This window comes from Synchiropus splendidus, chromosome 2 (assembly GCF_027744825.2).
Source record: "Synchiropus splendidus isolate RoL2022-P1 chromosome 2, RoL_Sspl_1.0, whole genome shotgun sequence".
Classification (NCBI taxonomy): domain Eukaryota; kingdom Metazoa; phylum Chordata; class Actinopteri; order Syngnathiformes; family Callionymidae; genus Synchiropus; species Synchiropus splendidus.
Window position 1 is genome coordinate 20,584,847 of NC_071335.1, and position 24,516 is coordinate 20,609,362.

General features: G+C 43.7%; 1 protein-coding gene across 13 annotated transcripts; it reads left to right on the forward strand.

The window, feature by feature from the left end:
• Window positions 1–23: 23 nt before the first annotated feature.
• On the forward strand, window positions 24–23,849 carry rbm47 (RNA binding motif protein 47). 13 transcript variants are annotated; one of them, XM_053855724.1, is made up of 8 exons: window positions 24–159; window positions 1,273–1,436; window positions 16,965–17,829; window positions 18,546–18,873; window positions 19,121–19,144; window positions 19,551–19,760; window positions 21,138–21,343; window positions 21,525–23,849. In XM_053855724.1, the coding sequence occupies exons 3-8, from the start codon at window positions 16,996–16,998 to the stop codon at window positions 21,774–21,776; spliced, it is 1,854 nt and encodes a 617-aa protein (XP_053711699.1). In that variant the 5' UTR covers window positions 24–159; window positions 1,273–1,436; window positions 16,965–16,995; the 3' UTR covers window positions 21,777–23,849. The 13 variants fall into 13 exon arrangements, with proteins under 13 accessions (XP_053711699.1, XP_053711702.1, XP_053711698.1 ...); XM_053855727.1 differs by having other exon boundaries at window positions 137–159; window positions 1,277–1,436; XM_053855723.1 differs by lacking the exon at window positions 24–159 and adding an exon at window positions 244–773.
• Window positions 23,850–24,516: the final 667 nt, after the last annotated feature.

The window sequence follows — 24,516 nt, forward strand, 5'->3', positions numbered from 1 at the left end:
ACAGAAACCATCACTTCCCTCTTCTGTTCTCAGCCAACTGAGGTTTTGTCCAGCTCGCTCTTTTTCTGTCTCCACGGCAACAAACCGACAGACAGCCAGTGCACACCTGAGAGCAGGAAGCAGGAAGTCTCTGGCTCCGCCCCCCTCTCAGGGCGTCAGGTAAGCAAACACGCTGCTAAATGAAAGACGAATGTCACGGCGAAACTGCCGCGTTTCAAGGGACGCTCAGAACAATGAAGGCGACAGACTTTCAAGGACTTTTCATGACATCTTGTTTTAAAAAAGTCTTGTTAGAGGCGTCGTCCTTGGACAAACAGAAACAAATCAGAGTGTTTTTCTAGTTATAACTCAGACGCGTCACAAGCCTAATGGGAGGGAACAAACTAGCGTAACAACTTCAGGGGTGTGTGTGTGTTTTAAAAAGAAGCATAGGTGTGTGATCACCTGTAATTATGGGGCGTTATTTGTGAGGTCACATGAGAGGTCTGTGAATTGTATGAGCGGAATGCTGCTCTGGCTCAACACACACACACACACCAGCCGGCCAGGGACACGGGAGGATAGCATTTCCCATTCGAAGCGATAGCGTAGTGGGAGGGCGGGAGGTTTGTTGGGGTTTTGGGCAGTCTGGTTTGGTGAGTTTCTCCGTGTGTACACCACACACAGATTGAGAGCCGCAGAGTCAGGTGGAGAGAAGGAGATTTCCGATGAGCGCAGATCACCTTGGTCTAACATCCCGTGGCCCCGAGTGACGCGGCAGCGATGGTGCGTGTGTAAGAAACTTTCTTTGTCAGCCCAGGTTGCTTCGGGTGGAGGGGTGTTCTGTGTGATTCCAAACTTTCTTCTCTTTCACCCTCTCCCTTCTTTGCCTATCCCCCCCGAAATTCTGAGGAATTTGGGGCTTATGTCAGTGAGAGTCAGGTACAGACTCACTAATTACCACTGCCCTCCTCCCACCCTCCAGCTCCCCCTCCCTCTTTCTATCTGGCTCCTGCCTTCACCTCCAGCACTCCCTCTCTCCTCCAACTTGTGAGACCTTGTGCATCTCCCCCACCCATTCTTGCGTCTGGCTGTTGTGCCTACTAACACTGTCGCGACTGAACGGCGAAGACGACACACAGGGATAGGATCTGAGTCAGAATCCAAAAAAAAAAAAAAAACAACAAAAAGAGAAGAGAAACTCAGACTTTTCCATTTGCAGTCAGTGTTTGCTCGGTGTGTGTGTGTGTGTGCGCTCTTCTGATTGAGCTCTCTGGGAACCTGTCATTGAAGACAGGAGGCACCTTGACAAGCAGGAAAGAGGCCCGGGAAATCCAGACGATCCGACCTGACACAGCCGAGGACGAGAAGAGGAAGATGAGAAAGTGACACTGGATTTTGAGCTTGAAAAGTGCCAGACCAACTTTGAAGGACACAGCAGCAACACAACCTGACAGGTGAGCTGTCACTCTTTTTTTAAAGAGAAAAAGAAAAGAAAGAAAACACACACGCTCATGTGTGAACACACACACACACACACACATCACAGTGGGTATCGAAAAGGAGATTTCTTCAGCTGGTCCTGGGTTCACACTGACCCAGCTGACTGTTGTGACCTTCCCCACAAGGTTATGGAACACTGTTTATTTGTGCTTCAGCGTGTGCGTTTGCGGGCTTTGTCTCAATGCGTGTGTGTTGCTCCGAAACTGGTTAAGCAGGGTGAAAGTTGGGTGAATTGTTGTGTGACTGAGATGCCGGCGTGTTGTGTGGCGTTACGTAAGTGACAAACTTAGCTGATGGTCAAGACACATTGTTCTCATCTTGTTCCAAGCCACTTAACATGGTGGATCCCGAACCTTTCTTCCATCTGGAATTTGATGAAAATGGAGCGGGTGTAACAGTTGATCTGGTGAGGTGCTGAATGATCTGCTGTTTCTATCAGTGTAAGGAGGTTATCACGTCCTCTCACAGCCAGTGTTGAGATACTGCTGTCCTTGTAGCGCTGTGATGCTAAGATCTGAAATGGAATCTGTTTGTTTTTCTTTGAGCAAAGTATTTAATTTCCTGGCTTTGAACAGTGGTGTCAGCATCATTGACTCTTTTCACCTGACTGCATTCATCACAAGAACTATGGGGTTTTTTTTCTCCCCAACATGTGACCAGTGCTTTAGGTAACTTGGTCAGGGGTTTCCACATCTGTGTTGAAAAAAAAAATGTCTTGCGCAAATGAGAAGTTATTGCCTTCTTGAAATCTTGTGGTTCTTCCAAAGATCGCACTTTTGAAATTGAACATTTCATTATTGGACAAGAAAGTACGTTGTGGCTTCAACTCATGTTGGCATCAGTGAGAATAAATCTTTTTATCGGACAGTTTTAGACGTCGGAAATCACAGGGTGCTGTTGAGTGGGAGGTACGGTCCTGCTGTTCCAGAGAAGTACACTCACAAAGCTTTAAGGTGTGTGGCAGGTGTGTCTGCTGGCGTGCAGGTCAGACCTGATGAAGTGACATGACAGTCATTTTCATCCAAATCTAAAAGCAAAACCAAGAAGAGGAAGAAGTCAGATGGGGTAATAGTTTTGCTCGAGCAGGTTCACAACAGCGGTGCCTGACTTATCAAAAAAAGACTTAGATCTTCATCTCCCAACCTGCTGAATCACATTCCTCTTCCTGGAGAGACAGTTGTCCAAGCGCTGGAATTTAGATATGTACTTCACTCAAGTTAGGACTGACCTTGACTTGTAGAAAAAAAAAAAAAAAAAAAACAGCAGAAAGCTGATGATGTTTAAAAAGCAACAGAGTGAGGAAGACAAACATCATGAACAGGATACGTTTCTGCACACATAGATAGTACATGACCGTGTCACATGATCGGCTCCTGCTCCTGATGGGGAAGCGCTACCCTCCGTCTGCTGACAGGAGGACGAGAGCGAGAGCACTGGACCTGTTTGCACTATTGTGCTGTTTATGAAATACATGTAACAAGATCTGATCCCCTCACTTTCCTCCCCACTCCCTCTTGTATTTGTCACAAACACACACATACCTGGAAGCACAATGGCCACATTCTTCTTACTTCTGTCGCCTCCACCCTCCGCTCCCCTCTTGATCCCCTCTCAAGCACCGGACAGCAGCACGGCCAAGACTTGGTATTGACGGAAAATACTGACATTTCAAAAATTTCATTTCGCTGCATTAGTGCATCGCATTTATCCACATCAGACACCAAATTCCTTCTCAGTCTCCTTCCATTTAAATGTTTCAGGAAGTCTTTTGTGTGCAGTGACTTGAATTGTCGTCAATTATTTGGTATATTATTCAAATAAGATCATGAGGAGACTTGGCCAATCTACAGGGGTTGGACAAAACAATGTTTGTATTTTCGCTAGTTTCAGGAAGGCAACACCTACAACGCACCTCTGATGTCAAACTGACATTCTCAGCTGACTCAGCTAAATTCCAGGTTGCTCATGTTGGCATCAAAACGAATAACTGCTGGCAACCTGTTCTGGTTGGCGCTACTTGAGTTTTTATCTGCTCTGGTTCAGAAGCAGCATCGCACAACGCAGAAAATATGTAGCGGATAAACAGTTTATACTTTGCTTCACATCAGCTTTATCATCTTTTCACTTGCGTTTCTTATACTCTCCTGCATTTATATGTATTCAGATATATATATATCTCTGGAGCCTTGCTCTTGCCTCGTTCAGTGGGGTTGATAAGTCATTAGTAATCGACTAAACAAGTCTGAAAATAAACACAACATTGTGTTTGCACTTTAAACATCTTAATCGCTACAACAGTCTTCCATTGTGTTCAGTAGCTGGGCAGATGCAGGCTGTTGCTATTAGTCACATCAGGGTTTTCTCCTCACCTGGGGTGAAAGAAGTGTTTTTCCTGTGAAGTCAATTGTGATGCTGAACAAACTATTGTGTTGTTGGAAGTGACAGTCTAAGTTCATGGTTCCGCCATCCTTGACGTTGTGTGGTAACTTGTGGGATTTCTTCACGGAACAACGGCCTGATCATGGCAGTAACACTCTCTCCGTGTGTGTAAACAGGGGTCGTCCTCTTCCTGTCCTCCTCCTCCCCTCCTCCTCCCCTCTTTAAACCCACCTCACCTTCCATCCTTCTACTCCCGACCCGCTCATGACCTCTGCACCCTTCCTGTGTTGACCCTGTTGAAGCCTCCATCCCTTTCCTCAGAGTCTAACACTGTTATAATGCCTCACTTCACCTGAAAGTCTTCTTCACTTTCTTTCTCCCGTTGAGGTCAATGCACTTCCTCGCACATGCACAACACACAGGCAATTGCCTGATTTGTTTTTTTTCTTATTCTTTTTTTTTTTTTTTCTTTTTGTTGGGGAGGAGGGGACCCAGGTCTCCACTGCATACCTATGCACCTGCACAATGGGCTGGTTGTCTGGACAGCAGACCTGTGTTACACAGATGATTTGATACCGGCAGAAAAGGAAAGTGCAGATCTTGAAGGACAAAAATGTTAAACCCATGCAGTCGTCTATTTGACTAGCTCCCGAACAACATGGTTTTGTAGACTTCACTAGGGACACATCTTGGCCTTTTTGCTTCTCTATCAATGTCAGTCTAAAGCAGTCCTTCTCAAATAGTGGGGCGGCCCCCCATGAAGCTATGCCAGGGGGATGCACGTGACCCCCGGGGAACGTACTTTTTTGCCGTATTAGAATAAAGTGTAATTGCACATCCATTCATGATTTTTTTTTCAGGCAAATTGATGCACTTTAAGTCTTTTCTGTTACAGACAAAAACAACGTTATTCTTTGTTGTAAGTTGCTCTATATTACTTCCTTTTTTCTTTTCTTTCATATTTACAAGAATACAATGTTATGCAGAGGAGGACTTATAATAATGTTATAGACTATTAACAGAGGTGGCTGAGAGTCAGGGGAGTCGCGAAGCGTTTACTCCTTCCTGGATCGGGCGCAACAGAAAATAGTTGAGAAGCACAGCTCTAAAGCTTGGTCCGCCATTGTTTTGATGCTGACTCTGTCGCCACTACAGTTCCATGAACCAAAACTCACCCTGTGCTCTTGAAAGTGAGCCTGTTAACACGCTGATCCTCACGTGCACACAATAATCTACCATAGTCATGCTATTCAACCAAGCTACTATGCATTGACAGATCTATATTGAAGGATGGATTTTATTTTCACACTTGTTTTACATCGATCAAGGTTTATGAACTCTGCTGTACTGTCCAACCCCCCTTGTTCCAGGCCGGTTTAAAGTTCCCCGTTTTGCAAATGTCCACAAAACCGTTTCATTTTCATCTTTAGAAGAAGCAGGATAAGGTATTTCTGACGGTTAGATAACTAATAACAGCATTGTTCAGTCTTCTAGTGAGTGTAAATAAGTGAACATGACCTTTGTACTTCGCCTGTCATGATAACCCCGAACTGTCTACACAGCTTCCGACTTAATTCTTCGAGTGTTTGTCAACATTTTTCTTAACATTTTCATAATCCAGTGACACTTGAAGTTAAGGTTCTAAAGAAATGTATTTTCAGTGCACACATTTGTATCCACAGACCTGGTCTGAAAGCTATGCCTGGGCTGTCGCTTGTTGATGACATCACATTAATGTTCTTGGTCCCAGACTGAGCTGAGAAGATTGATACCAGACGTAGAGCTATTCGGTTGATATTAGTTTCAAAGTCAACGTCCTCCGAACGTGAGAAGAAGAATCTGATAAGGCCTTTTGTTTGCGCTGCTTCCTCTTGCTTTGCGGCGAGGACAGTCACCAGTGTTGACGTTGGCGCTCTGACTGGTCAGTGGTCAGATAATAACTGACTCCAGTTGTGGTGAGAAGTCACCAGCGGGACTGTTTTCTGTTCATTCTGGGTCTGTCAGCTGTTTTCCCCACCGCTCTCCAGCGCTCCACTTCCTCATCTTGTTGACCCTGACAGTGACACCTAAACACACATTATCCCACTTCAGGACTGTCAGCGACCCGCGGCCAGTCACATGACTGAGTGAATTCTAGGCGAAAGGCTAAAGGATGGAAGTTGGAGTGTTTGTGTGTGTGTGTGTGTGTGTGCTTGCACATTCTGCTGAGTCATTGTTGTTAATGATAGGCTTGGGGTTAATTTACTGGATAAGAAGTGACACGATTTAACTGTCACTATTTTACAGTCTAAAATAGAACATTGGATAACTGAGTTTGTAATTCACTTGTGATTTGTTTTTCAAATGTTAGGATTGTATTTAGTGGAGTTTTGGACTCAGGAGGTAAACCGGCAAGACCAGTTCTTCGATCCATTGACTATGAATGAGAATGATGGTTGTTATTTACACCATTGTTAATATGCCATTCGGAGCTTCAAATATACCAGATGAACAATTTTACATAGGTTGAACTCCTGGTCTTGCCCCTTCGTGGGCTCTTCAATGAAACCCATTGAAATTGTTATGCCACAAACTTTACATTTCATCTGGCAAAGCTCCAGGAAGTCACTGGTGTCAGTGCTCCATGATGACCACATGATTATTTGTCATGTATGGAGTATTATTTTAGGACATGCTGATGTTCCTTGAAATTAGGGGTACGCCGGTAGATCAGTCCAACATGAGCATTGTGAGGTCATGATGGCTGACCCAAATCTTACTGTCTATATTCGTACTCTAGGATCCTGTGCATATCACTGCACTGCTGTTGCTACACGTTAGTAGCCACATTTATCCTATTTAAAGGCCTTAAGCGCTGGCTGCATAAACAAACTGCTCATTTGACACTATTGCACAGAAATCTCAGCAAGTCATCTTGGTGACTGCAGTTTTTTCTTGTTGTTCTGAGAGACAATGGGAAATGCAAATGACAACATCACGTCACAAATTCCGAGGAGAGGCCGCATGACTTCCTCTTTTGAGCAAAAATTCAGAAGCAGGTGGAACATAAAAGGATTTCCTTATAAGATTTTTGAACTGCCTTTAATTCCCTTTCCTTATTTAGACTGTTTTATGAGGGAAATACAACTGTAAACACAGACGAGAGAAAATGTTGAACTGGCGCATTTCAAAACCCTATGACGGACGCTGTTATCTCGCTGACACACTGAGTCCAGGCACTGCTGGGCACTGCGAGCCGCTCCGGTCAAAGAGGAAGCTGGGAAAAACAAGAATGTGGCGTGAGGTGGTTGATCTACTGCTGTGGCCCCTAAGTTGAAGGATGGAAAGACAAAGAATGAGGAGAGCGTCAACAGGCCCCTCAGTGTTATTATGATGACTTGCATTGGTGGAGGAGGATAGCACGGTGAGATCGTAGCTCCTCTCACCTTTCAAGATAAAGATGCACTTAACAAGGAGCTTAAACCGGCTGCAGAGAACCTTTGAAATCTGGGGCACTTTATCAAACAGGTTTAAACAATGAGTTGTGCACCAGTTCTGATGACTTCTAAGCTTTCATTTGACAAAGCACCTGTGTACCACGCGAGAGGAAAATACACACAACAATAAAATCTTTCAATCTTTTCACCTTTTGTAATGTAATAACAATAAAAGCAAACCTTGTCCATGAAGCAGTGTGTCAAAGATGTGTTGATTCTAATTTAAGATTATTAGTTGACCATATATCCTATGTGCTTCTCTATGTCAGACCATCATTATATCCTGATCATATTCTCCTAGAACAGGCAGGTTTAGTCGTAAAAACACAGAAGGATGTTGAGCAAAAACAGACAGAAATTAAAGTCATATTGTTCCATGAAATTATTTACAGAAGCCTGGCCCTTTAATATGAACTCTTTTTTTTCTATTTTATGGCATAACAAAATGAATTTCCTTCAGTTTATTTTGTAATGTTCTTAAATACTAATGCTTAACCTTTTGGAGGCATCCGTCATAACCTCTTGTGTTATGTACCTCGTGTCCGATTATTGCCCCCGCTATTGTGTTATTGTAGAGGTGGTATATGAAATTATATTCTTCTTTTTTCTGTGCCGTCTGTAAACATTTAGAATCACTTTTAACCTTTTAACGGGCTGTCAATAAATTACATTTTTTATCTGAATTAATCGCTGAATTAACTCAGGATTCATGGGAAATGAATCACACATTTTGTTTCTGTTCTAAATGTAACTTAAGGGAAGAGTTTATCAACACCACAGTGGGCAATAATGTTGAGCTTTTAGCATGTTTTTTTAAGCCATTTTAGAATGTTCTTTACACTATGTTATGTTGGACTGTGGTTTGCATTAGAGAGAATTATTAGCCACGGTTGTTTACATAAAACAATAAAAAAATAACAATAACTGACATTTATTAATTCGTCCTGAGTTAACTCAGGGTTTGAGGAAAAGCTTGAATCTATTGTAGGCCCTATTTTTAATGAACTATATATTGTTACATTTTTGTCCAATAAAAGTTTGGTGTGAATACAAGTTTTTTTTAAAGTGTCTGTCTGTGTGTGAGCGATGCGTTGATCTGGTAGTAAAGCCATCCACCGTTCCGTTTGATTCATGATCCCTTCCAGCTTGTAAAGTCTGTTTATGATTGTGCTCGGCCTTCACTCCGTCTTATTGCTCCTGTTAACAAGTGAGGAGATTTCTCGCGTGTTAACTTTGTACTGACTGTCCAGCTACAGTGTGTGTCTGTGTGTGTGTGTGTGTGTGTGTGCGGAGCTGGAATCACTGATTGCATGTCCTTCATTAACAGAGTCCATGGTTAATGTGTGACTCGCACAACAGCCATTGGGCACACAGACACACAGTTTGGAAAAGTGTGGTGCCTCGCGTGATAAAGAGCGTTTGCCTCATTCTCCCCGAGGATTCTTCCAGGTCGTGTGCAACTCCTCATCCTGCTCTCGTGGAATCGCTGCGGCGAAATATGAACGGAATGTGTCGCTAAACGACCGCAACTTATTTTATTAAAATGCCATCAATTCTTTTGATCAAATCACAATATTAATAAATAACTAAATGCACTCAGAGAGTGCACACATCCGCGTAGCAATGATGTCATTTCAGGTAAAAGCTGGCTGGCTAACCTGCTCCCGAATTGAAGTGTCAACTACAAACAGGTGTTGGGCCCACAGATGAAGCCCCGCTAAAACTGTAAACACCCAGTAAAGTAAAGGGGCGGGGCTTATCAGGGGGTAAGTCAGCGCATCCCTGTGCATGTAATCCATCCAATGCCTTTTCAAACATTAAATCATTCATAGCAATGAGCTCAACGTGACAATTGGTGGCGCTAGTGTTACGGAGCTCGCTTGTGCAACACAAGTAAAACACACAAATATAGCGAGCATATTGGTAATCCTGAACAAACACGGCTCAAAAAGTCAAACGTGACTATTTAACATTTAACCAGATGGATTTTGGTCAAACTGTTGTTGGGGCAAGTTGACATTGAGGTTCCCTGTTGAGGGAGTTCATACTTATTAATTTCCTTTTAAGCAGATTATTCGCAGACAGCAACACAAGATTCCCTTTTTGAGGAACTAATACTTTCAAGTACGTGCTCTGGTGTCAGGGGATAAAGGGATGTGGGACTGAACTGCTGCCAAAAACTCTGTCCCAGAGCAAACAGAGGAGATCGCTCAATGTATCTGTCAATTATACATTGTTTATATTTGAGTCGAAGGCTTGCATTTATGTCATATCCTCCTCACATTTCCTTAGTTCTAGCTCGCAGAAGGCCTTGCCAGCCACCGTCCTGCTGGAGCAAGTGCAAACATTGTTTGCTGTTTTGCCTGTCAAGCACTTTCTGAAAAGTGCTGTATAAATAAAGCTTTATAAGTGAGTAATAATTGATGGCAATTTTGACAGTTGCTGATGAGAAATATAAACTGCTCGTAAATGTTTGTAAATAAACATTGACAACAGCTCCCAAATCTCTCATTGATATCCATTGTTACACTTTAAATGCAGTGAAAAGCATCTACTTCTTCAGCTGGTTTTCAGTTTGTGCCATTTCCAGGACAGAAGTGACTGCTCCCGGCCATCACTTTTCTCACTGCTCCGGCCCCTCCCCTTCTGTCTTATTCCTTATCAGCTGAGAGAAAGACTGAAGGAGGAGGAATGAGGTGGGGGGTTACCTGGCCCGAATGGCCCCACCTCTTCTCTGGTCATTGAAATTGAGTAAACATTAAAACACCTTTACTTAGAGGCAAACTCCAAGAGTCACACACAGCCTGGCAGCATCTCGCACAGCGACACCAGAGACGAGTGGATGGACAGAGATTGTGCGCTGTACACAAGTGCTTGAGCTTCTCGCTGATTTTGGGACACAGGTAGTGTTTGTTTTTCTATACTATACTCTATATTGTGGCTATATTTCACACTATACTGGGGGAGTTCCTTACATTTCAGCTACAGTTTTGTGTTCGCTTTCGTCCACCTGGAATTCCATTGACATATTTCCTCATACGTAAGATGAATTGTTTCAGACAGTCACATCAGTTTCGCCAAAGACATGATCATTAGAAAAAGAAACAAAAGCACTTGAACTAATCAGTGACCTGACAATGAAACCAGTGGAACCAGTGGGGTGGCCCAAGGTGTGTGTGTGTGTGTTTTAGATGAGGATCAAAAAGTGAATCAGTTGGTACACAAAGCTATTAATACACACTGGCCTCCGGGTTCTTGAGCGTATAAAGTGTGGACTTTAACCCTGTGAGACAAGCGTTTTCCTCTGGGTGTTTCTAAGCCAAATTGTACCCGTATTTATCAGTATCTGTTCTGTTGAAAACCAGAACTAAATCCTCGTCTCTGCTGGTTTAGTATCACCGGTCGATTTCGCATTTGTTCAAAAGCAAACACTCCAGAAAGTGTTTGTGGACTAGGCGGGACCCTGCTTTGACTTTTGCCATGTGTGTAAAGGTTGCCGTTGCAGGAAGCTGTGTTCCAGTACTGTTAATGACGGCTGTGTTTAATTCTTTTTATCATGATTCTATTAATCCAAGCGATTACAAACAATTCAAGTGCGATCGCGCCGTCATGAGAAAGCTAGCGTTAGCATCTCGGACCAAACAGTCCTGAAAATAATTTAGAATTATGGCACAGATTCATTTTAAGAAGTTTTAAGTGTTGGATATTTGAAATGTTCTAGTAACGTCATAATAATAATAAAAGACTTGGCTTGTGCTTGATAAGACGGAGGACATACGCTAAAAATCACCATCAAAAGCGGGTCTTGAATTTGTGTTATTGTCGCTGCTAATTGAAGAAATGTCCTCACTGACCTTCTTCAGGGTCACTACTGGCCTCAGGAATGTTTTCCCAAGCGGCTTTTATGTAGCATCGTAGCTAATTTCGGCACCAGCGCTAGCTTGTAGCTCGCCTCAATAACTTTGTTAATCCCAGTTCTGCCGCTGGAGTCGCCGCTCGGCTTCGTGTTTCCCTCGACTCCTGGTGACTTGAAAAGAGCAGATTAGAAGGAACGTATCATTAAAGACGAATCAGAGTGATTTAAAGGTATAAATGTGAAGGTCTTCTGAGCAGGGGGCTCACAGAGTAAATGAACTGGAATCATCCCTGTGTGGGGCGAAGCTGGGGTGGGCCGGAGGCGGTCACTTGCGCACTCCGCCTGACCTGAAATTCTTCGGGCCAGTTTGACTTTGAAGGGCTTTCTAGCACTGAGGGAGGCCTGAAGCGATCGCAGAGGGAACACTTGTTCCTCTCCTCACTCTGTTCATTAGCCTCTCTCACCCCGCTCCATCTGGTCCCCCCAGTCACACTTTGTCTCTGCGCTCCCTCCACTCGGCGCCTTCATCCTCTCCCTCCACTTCCCCTCGCTACACACTCTTCTTTGAGCTTGAGTGAGTGCGAGGAATGAGGGTGACAGGCAGGTACACAGACGGGCAAAAACGCAGCAGAAAAGGGAAAAAAACAACAGATATTTACAGAACATCTAGGTCATAATGTTGCCACCATGTAGCAAAATGATGGCGAGAAAACATAATATTCTAAAACGAAATTGAGTTGTTGTTTTTTTCACCGCTGCCATTGCTGTATTCAGAGTTTAACCAGCAAGCACTGGATTTGTGCAACTTTGAGGAAAACTCGGTTTATTCTTACTTAAATATATGTTGAAAAAAAATTCCAACTCAGCTATTTTGTGGCTTTGTAGAAGAGGAAGCAGGACGGTTTCAACACTTGAAAAATCTTGCGAAGGCCAATGAGAATGTTGAAGAAAAACCTCGTCCCTCGTCTTGTGATAAGTTACTTATTTACTGCTGTGGATGAAATTTATACAGTCGCTTCACTGCGGACACTGATTACCACAGCTTTATCGCTGACGGTAGACGGTTGAGCCTACGTGGCACATTTGGGCGTGCGAGGGTGTGTTTCTGAGTGCGAATTGCACTTTTATATTTCCACGTTGAAGTCTTCCTGAGACATTCCTGAACCCCCTGGTTGCTTTCCCCAAACCTTCAGCTCTCACAGTTGACTTGCCATCATCAGGTGTGAATAGTGAAGGGTCGATGAGGTTTCATGAAACAGTGTCCTGGCTTACGGAGGCCACCAGATGGCGGTGTTTTCAATATTTAGCTTTGAACACCAAATTCATTGAAACCTAACATGGTTTCTAAACCAAGTGCGCCATCTAGTGGCCTCTGAAAATTTGGACACTGTTTCATCAACCCTGCAATACTGTTTCATGATACATCATCTGCCCATCACTAGGGAGAGACAGGTGTGGCACATTTAGGGCGACACATTTACCTTGGCCTTTACCTTTAACGCTTTTTATAAAGAAATGTGGAGAGTGGAAAAGTTCATAACAAAAAAAGTGGATGAGCAGCCATGTCTGGCAGGAACTGGATCCAGGGTTTCTTCGATTTTGTCGTCATTCAATTGCTCCCAAGATGGTCACAGATCTGTATAAAAAACCTCTTGTGTTCTCCACCCTTTGCCGCTGTGATGGGTGATTGCAGAGTGGCGCCATCTACATGTCACCTTCATCCTCAAGTTGGTTGGTGACTAGACCCGGTGATGTGTTGCTTCTGTGGTGACTATTTCAAGGCAATTCATTTGCAAATGTTCAGAGAAAAAAATGAGAAAAGCTCTCGGGGACATGTTTTTTGATCCACCCCAGCAGGTCGACCCACTTTTTAATGTGTTGCCTCATCGTGTTAGGTGGGAACGTACAAGATGTAGCTATAAAGAAAGAAAAAAAAATGACAGAAAGATGAGAAGCACCTAAGGTGTGGGTGGCTTCAGTGAGGAGGTGACGGTGAATGATTTATCCTCAACAAGGTGAAGCAGGAGGCACAACTTTCAAGAAGGATACTGACTCTCCAACACTGGAAAGACCTTTCATTGAAGTGACTTATCTCATATGTTGTGGAGCAGGCATGTTGAACTCCTCCACCTGGGGGTCGCACTGGTTGGTTACATAGTTGTCTGTCTCGAACCCTTCACATTGGAAGTGCACAACATGGCGACCTTTGTCTTCTTGTCCGTGCCTCAGACGGGGAATTATTAAGCTGACGTTATTGAGTCAGTGGTTGGGATTCATCTCTTCCTGTGGGGTTTAAAAGTTACCCATTGATGAGCTGAAATGGCGACCCCCATGTTCAGTCACCAGAAAACCTCAGTTACTCTGGCCAGCTCCGATTGGCTCCCACCAATACCGACAGTTAATTTTTAAATGGGGTCGACCTCTTCTGACCCAAACTGATATTTGGAGCCAGCGACTCCTATTGCAGTGGAAGTGGTGTTATTTTGAGCGTTACATTTCTCGGTCTCGACTCCCCTCCGTCTTTAAGCTGAAGACTCTTATCAAGTGTTTACTCAGTCGTAAAGGAGTGGGGCTGGTTTCAATAGCAGCTGAAACTGGGACTTTCATCCCCTGCTTTTTCAAGTGCTCAGTATCGCTTCTCTCCCTTTCTCCTTTCCTTCACCTTGGTTTTATACTGTAACTCTATATTGAAGTGTTTGTCTCTGGGTTGCCTCTTGTCTGCCCTCTTGACTGCCCAGGAAGGTGTGTGCTGTTTGCTTAAGCTAAGCTGCGCAGGGAGCACCTCGTAACGTGCAGAAGAACCGGCGACCGGACTGATACACAGTCACAAACTACATCTTAAAACAGCTATGAACATGATTTCAGAGGGTGGTTTTATTTTGGAGACACTGAGGCTTTGCTAAAAGAGTTCCAAAATGGAGGACAAAAGTATAGAAAGTCTATTTTAGGGCTCTGGTGAGGGGATAGTCGGATGATTCTGAAGTCAGTTTAAAAGGAAGTTCATTCTAATAACCATGTGAGATAATCATTTCCACGAAAAGGAAATGAGCAGCACGTGCTGCTTGAATGTGTGTGTTTAAATCACACCTAGAAAAGCGCCACCCACAATCATGTATCACTGTGGAGGTGGGGGAGGTGGAGGAGGAGGCTGGCCTCTACGCTCCCTGCCCTCCTGTACCTGTCTCTGACAGTGGCGGACCAGAGGAGGCAGCCGAGCAGCGAGGCCGCTGTGAAGCATCACGGGTAGATATCCTCCCATCTGACCGCTCTCTTCCTCTTTTCCACCGCTGTCTCTTTGCTGATGTTTTTCTTCACAGTTCTTCTGTCTCTGGTCTCACTTCCTTCTCTCCCCTGCTGGTTGGCTGCTAATATAGCCACTAAAAAACATGGATTCCAAATGAAACTCTTCTCCTCGCCGTGATACTGAATGGAAAATGTGCTGCACACAAGTACGTGGATAAACCTCACTTTGTTTTGGATCATGGCTTCGCTGATCCGCCTGCGCGAGCCTTGTCATTAGTGCAGTTCTGTCACCGCAACACGTGTGTTCATAAGATGCTGGAATTCTGGATCAGTGTCACTCAGCATTGAGGTGCCAACTGAGTGAAGCATTGTTCTTAACACAGAAACCCGCTTACCCACTCGAGATTTTGTTTCTTTTTCTACAGAGAATTTAGATGATCAATGAGTTGATAAAAGATCAGTGACAGAACACACGGTGAGGAACATGTTATCCTTAACTCTCCGTGCTCATCTGTGTCTTTGGTAGGCGAACTGTGAGATAAAAAAAAAAGGACTGTACAGCACATCATATTGTGTGAAACATCTACTGACGCATTGTAGTGAAACCAGTCTTCTCCTGTGAATTATTAACTCTGTGGCGCTGCCTTTCTCACACACTCAACGGTGGCTACCTTTCGAGACACCGCCTTTTGACTTCATTTGCTTGGTTTGCAATCGTTTTTGGATCAACATCAAAACAATCATTCATTTAATAACCAACAGTATCTGCTGTTGGTCGGTGCAGTTTCCTGTTCACTAGCTATCAGGGCATCATAATGATTCAGGATGTGACATTGCTCTATCAGGACAAAGGGTTATTTGATTAAAAAAAACCTCACTTAACACATATAATTTGTTCTTTTTCAGTCCAGTACCCCCTCACCTGAATGTTTCTATTTTGCTTCATTAATTGAGATGGAGGGAGTTAGTCTAACTTGGATTTATAACACATTTAATGTTCACGTGTTTTCAGTGATGTTATTATGTATGTCAGCAGCAGCCTCTGTGTTGCATGTGCTTCGACAATAGACAGTCTAAATCAATTAATCGTGGAAAAAAAAGGACTGAAATTTCCTATTTTTATTGCTGGGTTTGATCAAATCTCTTTGTTCTAGACAGATACGTAGTTCAATAGAATAACGCCAGTGCAGAGTGCGAGTAACTGCAGTGTCAGGAGTGTGTTACAGGGACTTCTATTTGTTCTGGGACCGCATTGTTTACTGCGACTGATGTCAGGGCAGAAGAGGGTTGGGGGTTTTAAAAATTATATATTATTAATTTATATTCTTTATATACATCCTATATAAAGAATCCTGGGTGATGTTTTAAGTGGTGCGTATCTTGGTAACACACCTAGGGGTAAATATGATTTAGAGACATAATATTTTTTGTTTAATCTTGTGGAATATTTTTGGGATATAAAATAATTGAATTGAAATGCCAATTTATTCCCAACACACACACACACACACACACACACACACACACACACACACACACATATACACACAGATTTTATATATATATATATATATATATATATATACTGCCTGAAAGAAGAAAACCAAAGGTCTCCTGCTTTAGTTCTGACACAATTCTGCATGTGTAAATAAACCACTTTGTCTTTCTCACAAACCTTTCTCGAAATAGAAATCTTGTGACGCACAAAAACCTATCGGGGTTTGAGATTATCTGACGCCGGGTCTGACCTCCAATAGCACAATATATGGTCGGCAGCGTTTGGCTGCAGCGTAATTGCACACTAGAGGTGATTTGAGGGATTTAAACAACAAGGTGGATTTTTCCATTCTGAATGCTCCCAGTGTTGGAAAATAATAAGTAAGAGGTTTATGCTTAGGAAACAGATTAGTTATTGTTCTCTGTTCCTCATATGGAGCTAAACACACACACACGCCTACGTGCACACGCACACGCACACACACACACACACGCCTACGCACACACACACACACACACACACACACATTGCCTTTTCCATTGGTTATAAAGCTGCAAGTTATTCAGTCACTTTCAGTGCGAGGTGTTCTGTCTTCACTTTGGTGATAAAACCATCTCAGTTTTGCCACAATGCAACAAAGTTTCCTCTAAAATACGCTGGCGGTGAACATGTGATGCAGATGAACGTTGTGAACTTTGGGCTAGCTCGGTTTTACAGCTGCTCATTCTCTCTGATTGGGGTCAGAGGTCAGCATGGGATCTGTGGAACTCAACAAAACAAGGTTGTAAAAGCTGCTGATAGCGGTGGACACGGTGTGGATTTATAGACGCTGTATTTTTTCCACTGAGTTCACATCCATCTTCTTTTTTGTGGATGTTAATCATTTGGGAAATAAAATAGTCATGTGATTGTGAAGCAACTTATTTGTGAAGCTTGTATAACACTCACCTCTCAAAGAATAGCGAAAATAAAAAATAAAGCACATGGATTTAAAATTGTTCTCTCTTTATTTTGTTTTTATCCTCATCAGGGCCCGGATCTGATTGGATGGTTTTGACAGAATGACAGCTGAAGACCCTGCTTCCACTTCAGACATGAGTAACTGCGGCGCCCCCTCTAAACCCTCAAAACACAGTGCCTCCCACCATTCTGTCCAGGGGCAGATGAGCGCAGCCGATGGCGTCGCCAGAACTCCCAATGAGCCGGCGTTGGTGGCCCTGATGGAGCGTACTGGATACGGTATGGTCCAGGAAAATGGTCAGCGTAAATACGGCCCCCCTCCTGGTTGGAACGCTCCTTCCCCGCCGCGAGGATGTGAAATCTTTGTGGGCAAGATCCCCAGGGATGTTTATGAAGACGAGCTGGTCCCCATATTCGAGTCTGTGGGTCGAATCTACGAGTTGAGGCTGATGATGGACTTTGACGGGAAGAACAGAGGATACGCGTTTGTGATGTACACAGAGAAACACGAGGCCAAGCGAGCCGTGCGCGAGCTCAACAACTATGAAGTCCGGCGTGGGAGACTGCTGGGGGTCTGCTCCTCGGTGGACAACTGCCGTCTGTTCATTGGTGGCATCCCCAAGACCAAAAAACGCGAGGAAATCCTGGAGGAGGTCTCCAAGGTGACGGAAGGCGTACTCGACGTGATCGTCTACGCCAGTGCCGCAGACAAGATGAAGAACCGGGGCTTCGCCTTCGTAGAATATGAGTCTCACCGCGCCGCCGCCATGGCCCGCAGGAAATTAATGCCTGGTCGAATTCAACTGTGGGGCCACCAGATCGCAGTGGACTGGGCTGAACCAGAAATAGATGTTGATGAAGATGTGATGGAAACAGTAAAGATCCTTTACGTCAGGAATCTGATGATGGAGACCAGTGAGGAGACAATTAGACAGGTAAGAACTCCATGGTAGATCTTCATTATGGCCACTCTCTGGCAGTCAGTCGACACCATCAACCCAAACCTAAGACAAGATCGAAAACCTGCACTTTAAAGGCCCATTTATGACTCCTTCAAGTACGAAATCGTACCCGTCTGTTTCAAACAATGTTCCATCACTGTTACGTTGGTATTGCTGTTCACCAACATATCCACCAGGGGGAGCAGCCCAGTGTCAAACATTTATGATGACAACAACAAACTCCGAAACAAACATGGCAACTATGGTATTGATCCTGTACCTCTTGCTTAAAAGACAAAATGGAGGCAGCGTTGTAGGAGGCGGTGGTCAGTGAGGCTGTTAAATAAGTCGCCACTGGAGGATGGAGAATTTCCACCATGTTTTGTCTTCTTCAAAAAAAAGTCTCTCTTTCACATCAAATCCACCCAAGTGTGTTTTGCATTGACATTAGCAAACACTTGTCGGACATGACCTTATCCATCGTGAGCCACTCAACAGGAAATATGATGTCGAAGAGATGAATAAGACATTTAGCTACTGTTGTCATGAAAGTTTAGAATTATTTCTGTGATTCAATTGTATGTTGTGATTTAGTCAAATACGATTAATAATGAGGAGAACAAGGTCCTTTAGGAGTGTGACGGGTACTTTTTTTTTTCTAGCCCAAAATGTCTGGCATTAACCAAACTAATTCTTGCTCCCCCTACCAGATGTTCAGTCAGTGGAACCCTGGTTGTGTAGAACGTGTGAAGAAAATCCGCGACTACGCCTTCGTCCACTTTACCTCTCGGGACGATGCGGTGCTGGCGATGGACCACCTCAATGGCACAGAGATCGAGGGGTCTTGCATCGAGGTGACGCTGGCCAAGCCTGTGGACAAAGAGCAGTACTCGCGTCAGAAGGCCACCAAAGGGGCTTCGGCTTCGCCTGAGACAACGCCACAGAACTACCTGTACCAGTGTGACCCCTACACATTGGCTTACTACGGTTACCCCTACAGCACCCTCATCGGACCCAATAGAGATTACTTTGTCAAAGGTAAGTTTACCTTGGTTTGAGTTGGAACACCTGAAACTTAGAAGATGGAAACTGAAGGACCAAATTAATCTTGATACCAGAATGAACCTCGTGATTTTTAAATGAGACTGAGCCAACAAAGAATTCTGAAGAGCCACACTGTCAAACACATTTAGCTGTTAATCCTTTGGTGATTGGTGATACATGCTCTGGGTGTAAGCAGGAAAATCTATTCAACAATCATTGTGTTGTGGTTTTCTCTCCAAAGGATCCTCAATGATACAGAACAATGGTAATCGCTCACATCCTTATTTCTACTGATACCTACAATGAATAATGAGCTTTCTAACACCTCTTCCTGCCACACTTTCACCTCCCGTCTCAGGTTCATGTAGCAACCACAGAGCTTTTCGATTCCCCGCACAGTTCTGTGGAGCTGTGTGAAATATGAAACTGAAGTCCGAATCATCCAGTCAAGTCTTACTGTGAAGTGAAAACCCATAGTTTCAATGTGTTGTCTTCAGAGAAAAAGGCCAGGACGCCAACATTCAAGTCTTATAAACCGCTCTTTCTTTGTCACCAAAAAAAGCAGTGCTCTAAATTTTATAGTTTGACCTCATTATTTTCCAAGTCTGACCCCAAGCCTCCCTCCATCTAGTCGCCACCCTGTGTGTTCATACTCCCTATCGTATTTTAAGCAGGTTCTGTGCGAGGTCGAGGTCGTGCAGCTGCAGGTACCCGCACCCCTGGACCTCGGGGGTCGTACCTCGGAGGTTACTCTGCCGGTCGTGGCATCTACAGCCGTTACCACGAAGGCAAGACCAAGCAGCCCGAAAAGCCCTATGAGCTGATGCCCAGTCTGGAGCTCGCGGCCTCCGTCAACCAAGTTGCCCTCAAACCTGGCACAAGTCAGTGAGCCAGACAAAGCGCCGCACGTTCTCGCCCATCCTACAACCCCTTCACTAAACCTGCTCGTCCTGTTCTCCTGTCTTTTCAAAACATTAAAAAACAGCTGCTGGATGCTCGTAAACAGGAAGACTTAAATTGGCCAAATGAAAATCTGACTCCTCTTCAGTCTTCGATGGCATGAGCAGAAAGTAACTGTTATGAAATTCCACTTTTCCGCTTGCTTCTCCCCAATTATTCAAGAGTGTGTTTGCTTCGAGGAAGCTGGCCACATGATTTACTGTTGATGGAGAAGTGATCTGACAGCAACATGTGGGTGGTTTGATACAATCTAGTGTGTTGGTTTCACTGAACCCGAAGCCATTGACAGAGGTTACTGAAGTCATTGGAGCTGAGATTATGAATTACCAGATTTAAACTGAAAATGAAGCCACATTTGAGTTCATCCATATATATATATATATATATATGACTTATGACTCATACTATACTCATACTATGACTCGAAATTGAGCAGGGACTTATATAATCTAGCTGTTGTTATTATTGCAGTGTAATGTAACAAGTGGCTCATCGTGTGCCTTGCAGCCTTCATTCCTGCAGAATAATGAAACCTAGCAAACAGCCGCAAGAGTTATTGATTCCTGGCAAAGGTGTGGCTGCTTTGCGGAACCATGTTGATTCAAACCAGATTTAATCAGAAACGGAATCTTTAGTTTCACAGACTGAAACCATGTGACTGTCCTCAGGTGTGATTGTCCTGATAAACAAAATCTTAACAGCTGAAATGTGAATAGTTGTGGAGGTCCTGCTGTGACTCAAAGCTCCACAGTAAACATAGCCTTTCATTAAAGTTCAATCATAAATGAATTGAATTTGAATTTAAATTGAATATATTGTAGGAAATCTTTGCCAAACACTTGAGTCTGACCTTAACCCTTTGACTGCCTGCTCGACCAAATGGTCACGCTCATACTGAGGAGGCAGGTGAAGTCATCTTTGAAGAAGATCATCTGAGCAGAGGGGGAAGAAAGAGGGCGTTATTCCGTTCTGCTAAATGTTGAGACAGCGCTTACTACCCACACTCTTGAGGCTCTGCCCACTCAAGTCACTGAGGCTCAGCAAACACTCATGGACCCTCTGAAACAATGGCTGACTTTGTGTTGTTTGTTTGTGAGAGCGTGATGAAAGTCTGGGGTTAATCCTTCTGATCTGACCACCGTCATAATCCCAATCACACCTCTACACCCTTTACAGATTACACCTTGCTTCTGTCTTTTTTCGGTGTCTTTGAACCTGGAATTGGAATGTTGATGCATGCGTGTGTGTGTTTCTCCCACCGTTATCCTCGCTCTCACTTTTGACCTCTTTGTGTGCAGTGGCGTTGCCGACCCTCGCTGGGCAGTACCCAGTTTTCAGTGCGGCCCCCGCAGCCAAGATGATGGAGGAAGGGAAGGTCCACACAGTGGAGCATCTAATGAACCCTCTGGCCATGCAGCACACCGAGCACAGCAACGGAGCCGCCGCCGCCGCCGCCGCCGCTGCATCCGTGCTGCCTGCTGTTTCTACTCCTCCACCTTTCCAGGTGCGGACATTGGCTGTGGTTTAGTCACATGGTCGCCATTTGCACATTAAAAGCTACAAACTGTTGTGAGAATTCCAACTGTTCCAGTGCATTATGGGACTAGTATGAGTAGACGTAATAATGCCAGATGTTTTCATGCTTGGACTTCCCTCTGATGTCCTTGTCCTTCACCCGCATCCAGGGTCGTCCTATCACTCCTGTCTATGCCATGGCCCACAACGTTCAGCGCATCCCAGCAGCCGCAGGCCTCTACGGAGCCGGATACGTCCCCATCACAAACTACACAGCAAACACGGCGGCGCTGGCGGCGCTGCAGAAGAACGCCATGGTCGCCGCTGCGGCGTACGGAGGCTACGCCGGCTACGCGGTCCCTCAGGCCTTCCCAGCGACCGCCTTCCAGTTGCCCATCCACGACGTATACCAGACATACTGATCCCAAAAGCCAGACTTGAACCGAAGACAAGCATTGTTCTGCCTGATACTGATCGACTGCTGAATCCTCTCAACAGTGTTCACCGCGTGAATACATCTCTTCGACTCGATCCTAGTGGACCACCTGACAGCAACTCTGCAGGCTTTATTGAGGCCAATCCAAAGTCTTTTCACTCAAAAGCTTCATTCCAGCGGGTTGTCATGACAATAACACTGAAGGTACATTCGAATATTTATGAAGAGAAAATGCATTCAAACTTTATCCATTGTAGCTTATGCAACTCATTTTAGGGCGCTATTCTTCTGAAGTGTGAAACTTGAGGCTTCAGCGTTTTTATTGAAACTAACAGGAACTACTGACATTAGCGATGCCACTGAAACAGTTCTGTGTATTACTAATGTTTGTTTGTAGTATTTTGCCACTAAAATGTTATATTTTGTACCTTCCGTCCGCAGGTTTATGTGTTCTCTTGCAAATCGCCATTTTTTTCTTTTCTATTTGAATTCATAAAGATGCTTACTGACTTGCGACTGCATTGAAAGACTAACATGGATCACGCTCCTGATGCCGAACGTGATTTCCACAGTGTCTCACAAAGGCATCAGCTAATATCAGAACAAATGCATTCTTTAAAATTGTCAAGGTTTCATTTCTACGTTGCTTTTAAAGTCAATTGTAGAACTTATCGCGGGATCTCAGTCTGGATCTGTGATGGGGAAACAAGTCCTGAGCATTTTCTTTGGAAGCAAACAGCGGCACCATTCTGAAAGAAGACTGAAGATGTTTGTTTTTGTTTTAGCAGAATTATCAGAAATTACAAAAAGAAAGGGGGCATTTTTAAGTGGTTGTTTGTGTCAAAAGTATCGTCATTTTTAAGATCTGCGGAGAAGAGAAAAGCTCCTTTAAATAAAGCACTCCCAAGAGCGAACACATGGTCAGGACAGTTTGGCCATTTCACTCATCCTTAAGTGACTGGGGATGAGCAATGAAATGTCACTGCACCTGATGAGCTTGAGATGTTGCTGCCTTTTATTCAGCAGAGATTCACTCCATCGTCCCAAATTTACAATGTATGTATTTTTTAAAATAGAAATGACGTCTCAAAACTTCTCAAATCTTCAACTCCAGGTAACTTCAGTAGCAAGCAAACACAATAGAAGGATGTTGTGTGACGCGCATTTTCAGTCAAGGCTCCTTCAAAAATTGTACTTGACAATGGTGCACTTAGAATTTGTACTGAGCGCAAGGAGCGCTTTCATATGAAGAAGATGTTTTAATACACAGCCTTAAATGCCTTTTTCTCTTTGATGACAAAAGTCCATTTTTTCTATCTCTTTAAAAGACTGTTAGCTATGCAGTTAGTGTTGGGAAAAAGTGCCTCCGCCACCTAATGTGCCACTTCAAACTGCATTTTCTTTAAGTGATGGAGCAGTGTTGAACTTTATAGAGAGAGAAATGAGAACATCTTTGCTCCTGGTTGACTTTTCCGTGCCTACTCTTTCACACCATTCCTCCTAAAGAACAAACCGCTCCTCTGTTTGTGTGTCAGGATATATTTAATATATGCTTTACCTACATATATTGTGTGTATGAAGTAAGAAGAAAAGGTCTAATATATTCTGAAAGCATCACTTTCTCTTTATTTGCAACTCAGAAAAGAATAGATGCAATAAACTATTTGCCAGACAGTTTTAAAGTTTTATTGAGTCATGTTTTTTTTTTCATGTCTTGAACTGGTTTGGTGTTTTGGTGGGAACAAACTCTTTCCTCTGTATTAACTGGAACGTCTTGTTTTTATGATGTAGATGGTGTCAGTGTCGATTCTGCTGCTGTTGTTTGACAGAAATCCACTTTTATTTCCTCTGAAGACCGGCTTCTATTTCGGAGCATTATCTGTAGTTCATGTCTGTGTGGCCATTTAACGCCTCGGTAGTTTGTGCCTTACCGCCAAGATGTGCCCTCTTCTCCTCTGTACGCTGGCTGTCTTCTGTCTGAGGTATTTTTGTTTGTTAATTTTTAAGGCTTGTTCAACATTGTTCTATTTATAGATAACGTAGATAAATAAAGCATTTTAAAAAGGATTTAAATGATTGGCTCTTTTCATTTTTGTGCTCCACCCTGGATCAGTCGGATCTTTAAAGATGAATCCTACTAGGTAAAAATATGAAGCGGTTCCGGCTACAGAAGTTCAACAATTCAACAGCTTATAATTCATATTACAAAAAAATATTGTATTGCACAGAGCATTAATCAAAATGCGGCATAATTTAACAACTATTGAATGATTTCAAGTTGATATTTTGACCAAGTAAGTAAGCAAGTGCCTCCCTTCCTGTTACCCGGAGGCTGCAGAGAAATATACACATCGTCTTTGGTCATAAAAATCTTTTGGTCATAAAAATCAACAACTCAAGTGAGGTGTGGTGTGGTGAGGAAGTTGATGATGAGTCAGTGGAGTTCACATCCGACTTTTTAACAACAATTCGAGCTCGATAACTCCTCCTGTAAGCTCGAAAACCAGACGAGAATTGTAACGGTGAATCACTTTCTATGATACTTTCGGGATCCGAATATCTGCGCTGCGCTGTAGTAGTAGATGCTGGAAACGATATCTTCCAGAGCTTCTGTCGACATCTAGTGGTCACAGTGTGAATTGTGAGCTCACACCCGTCGTTAGTTTAGAAGTTCCTGTTTATTTTTTCCACAGAATAGGGTGTAAAATAAACACAGTTTGTGGTGT

Excerpts from the sequence above, each read along its gene's own strand:
- rbm47 (XM_053855724.1), top strand. The coding sequence starts at position 16,996 with ATGACAGCTGAAGACCCTGCTTCCACTTCAGACATGAGTAACTGCGGC. Across the intron at positions 19,145-19,550 it reads CTCAATGATACAGAACAATG|CAGGTTCTGTGCGAGGTCGA; the intron begins GTAATCGCTCAC and ends TCGTATTTTAAG. Across the intron at positions 21,344-21,524 it reads CTACTCCTCCACCTTTCCAG|GGTCGTCCTATCACTCCTGT; the intron begins GTGCGGACATTG and ends ACCCGCATCCAG.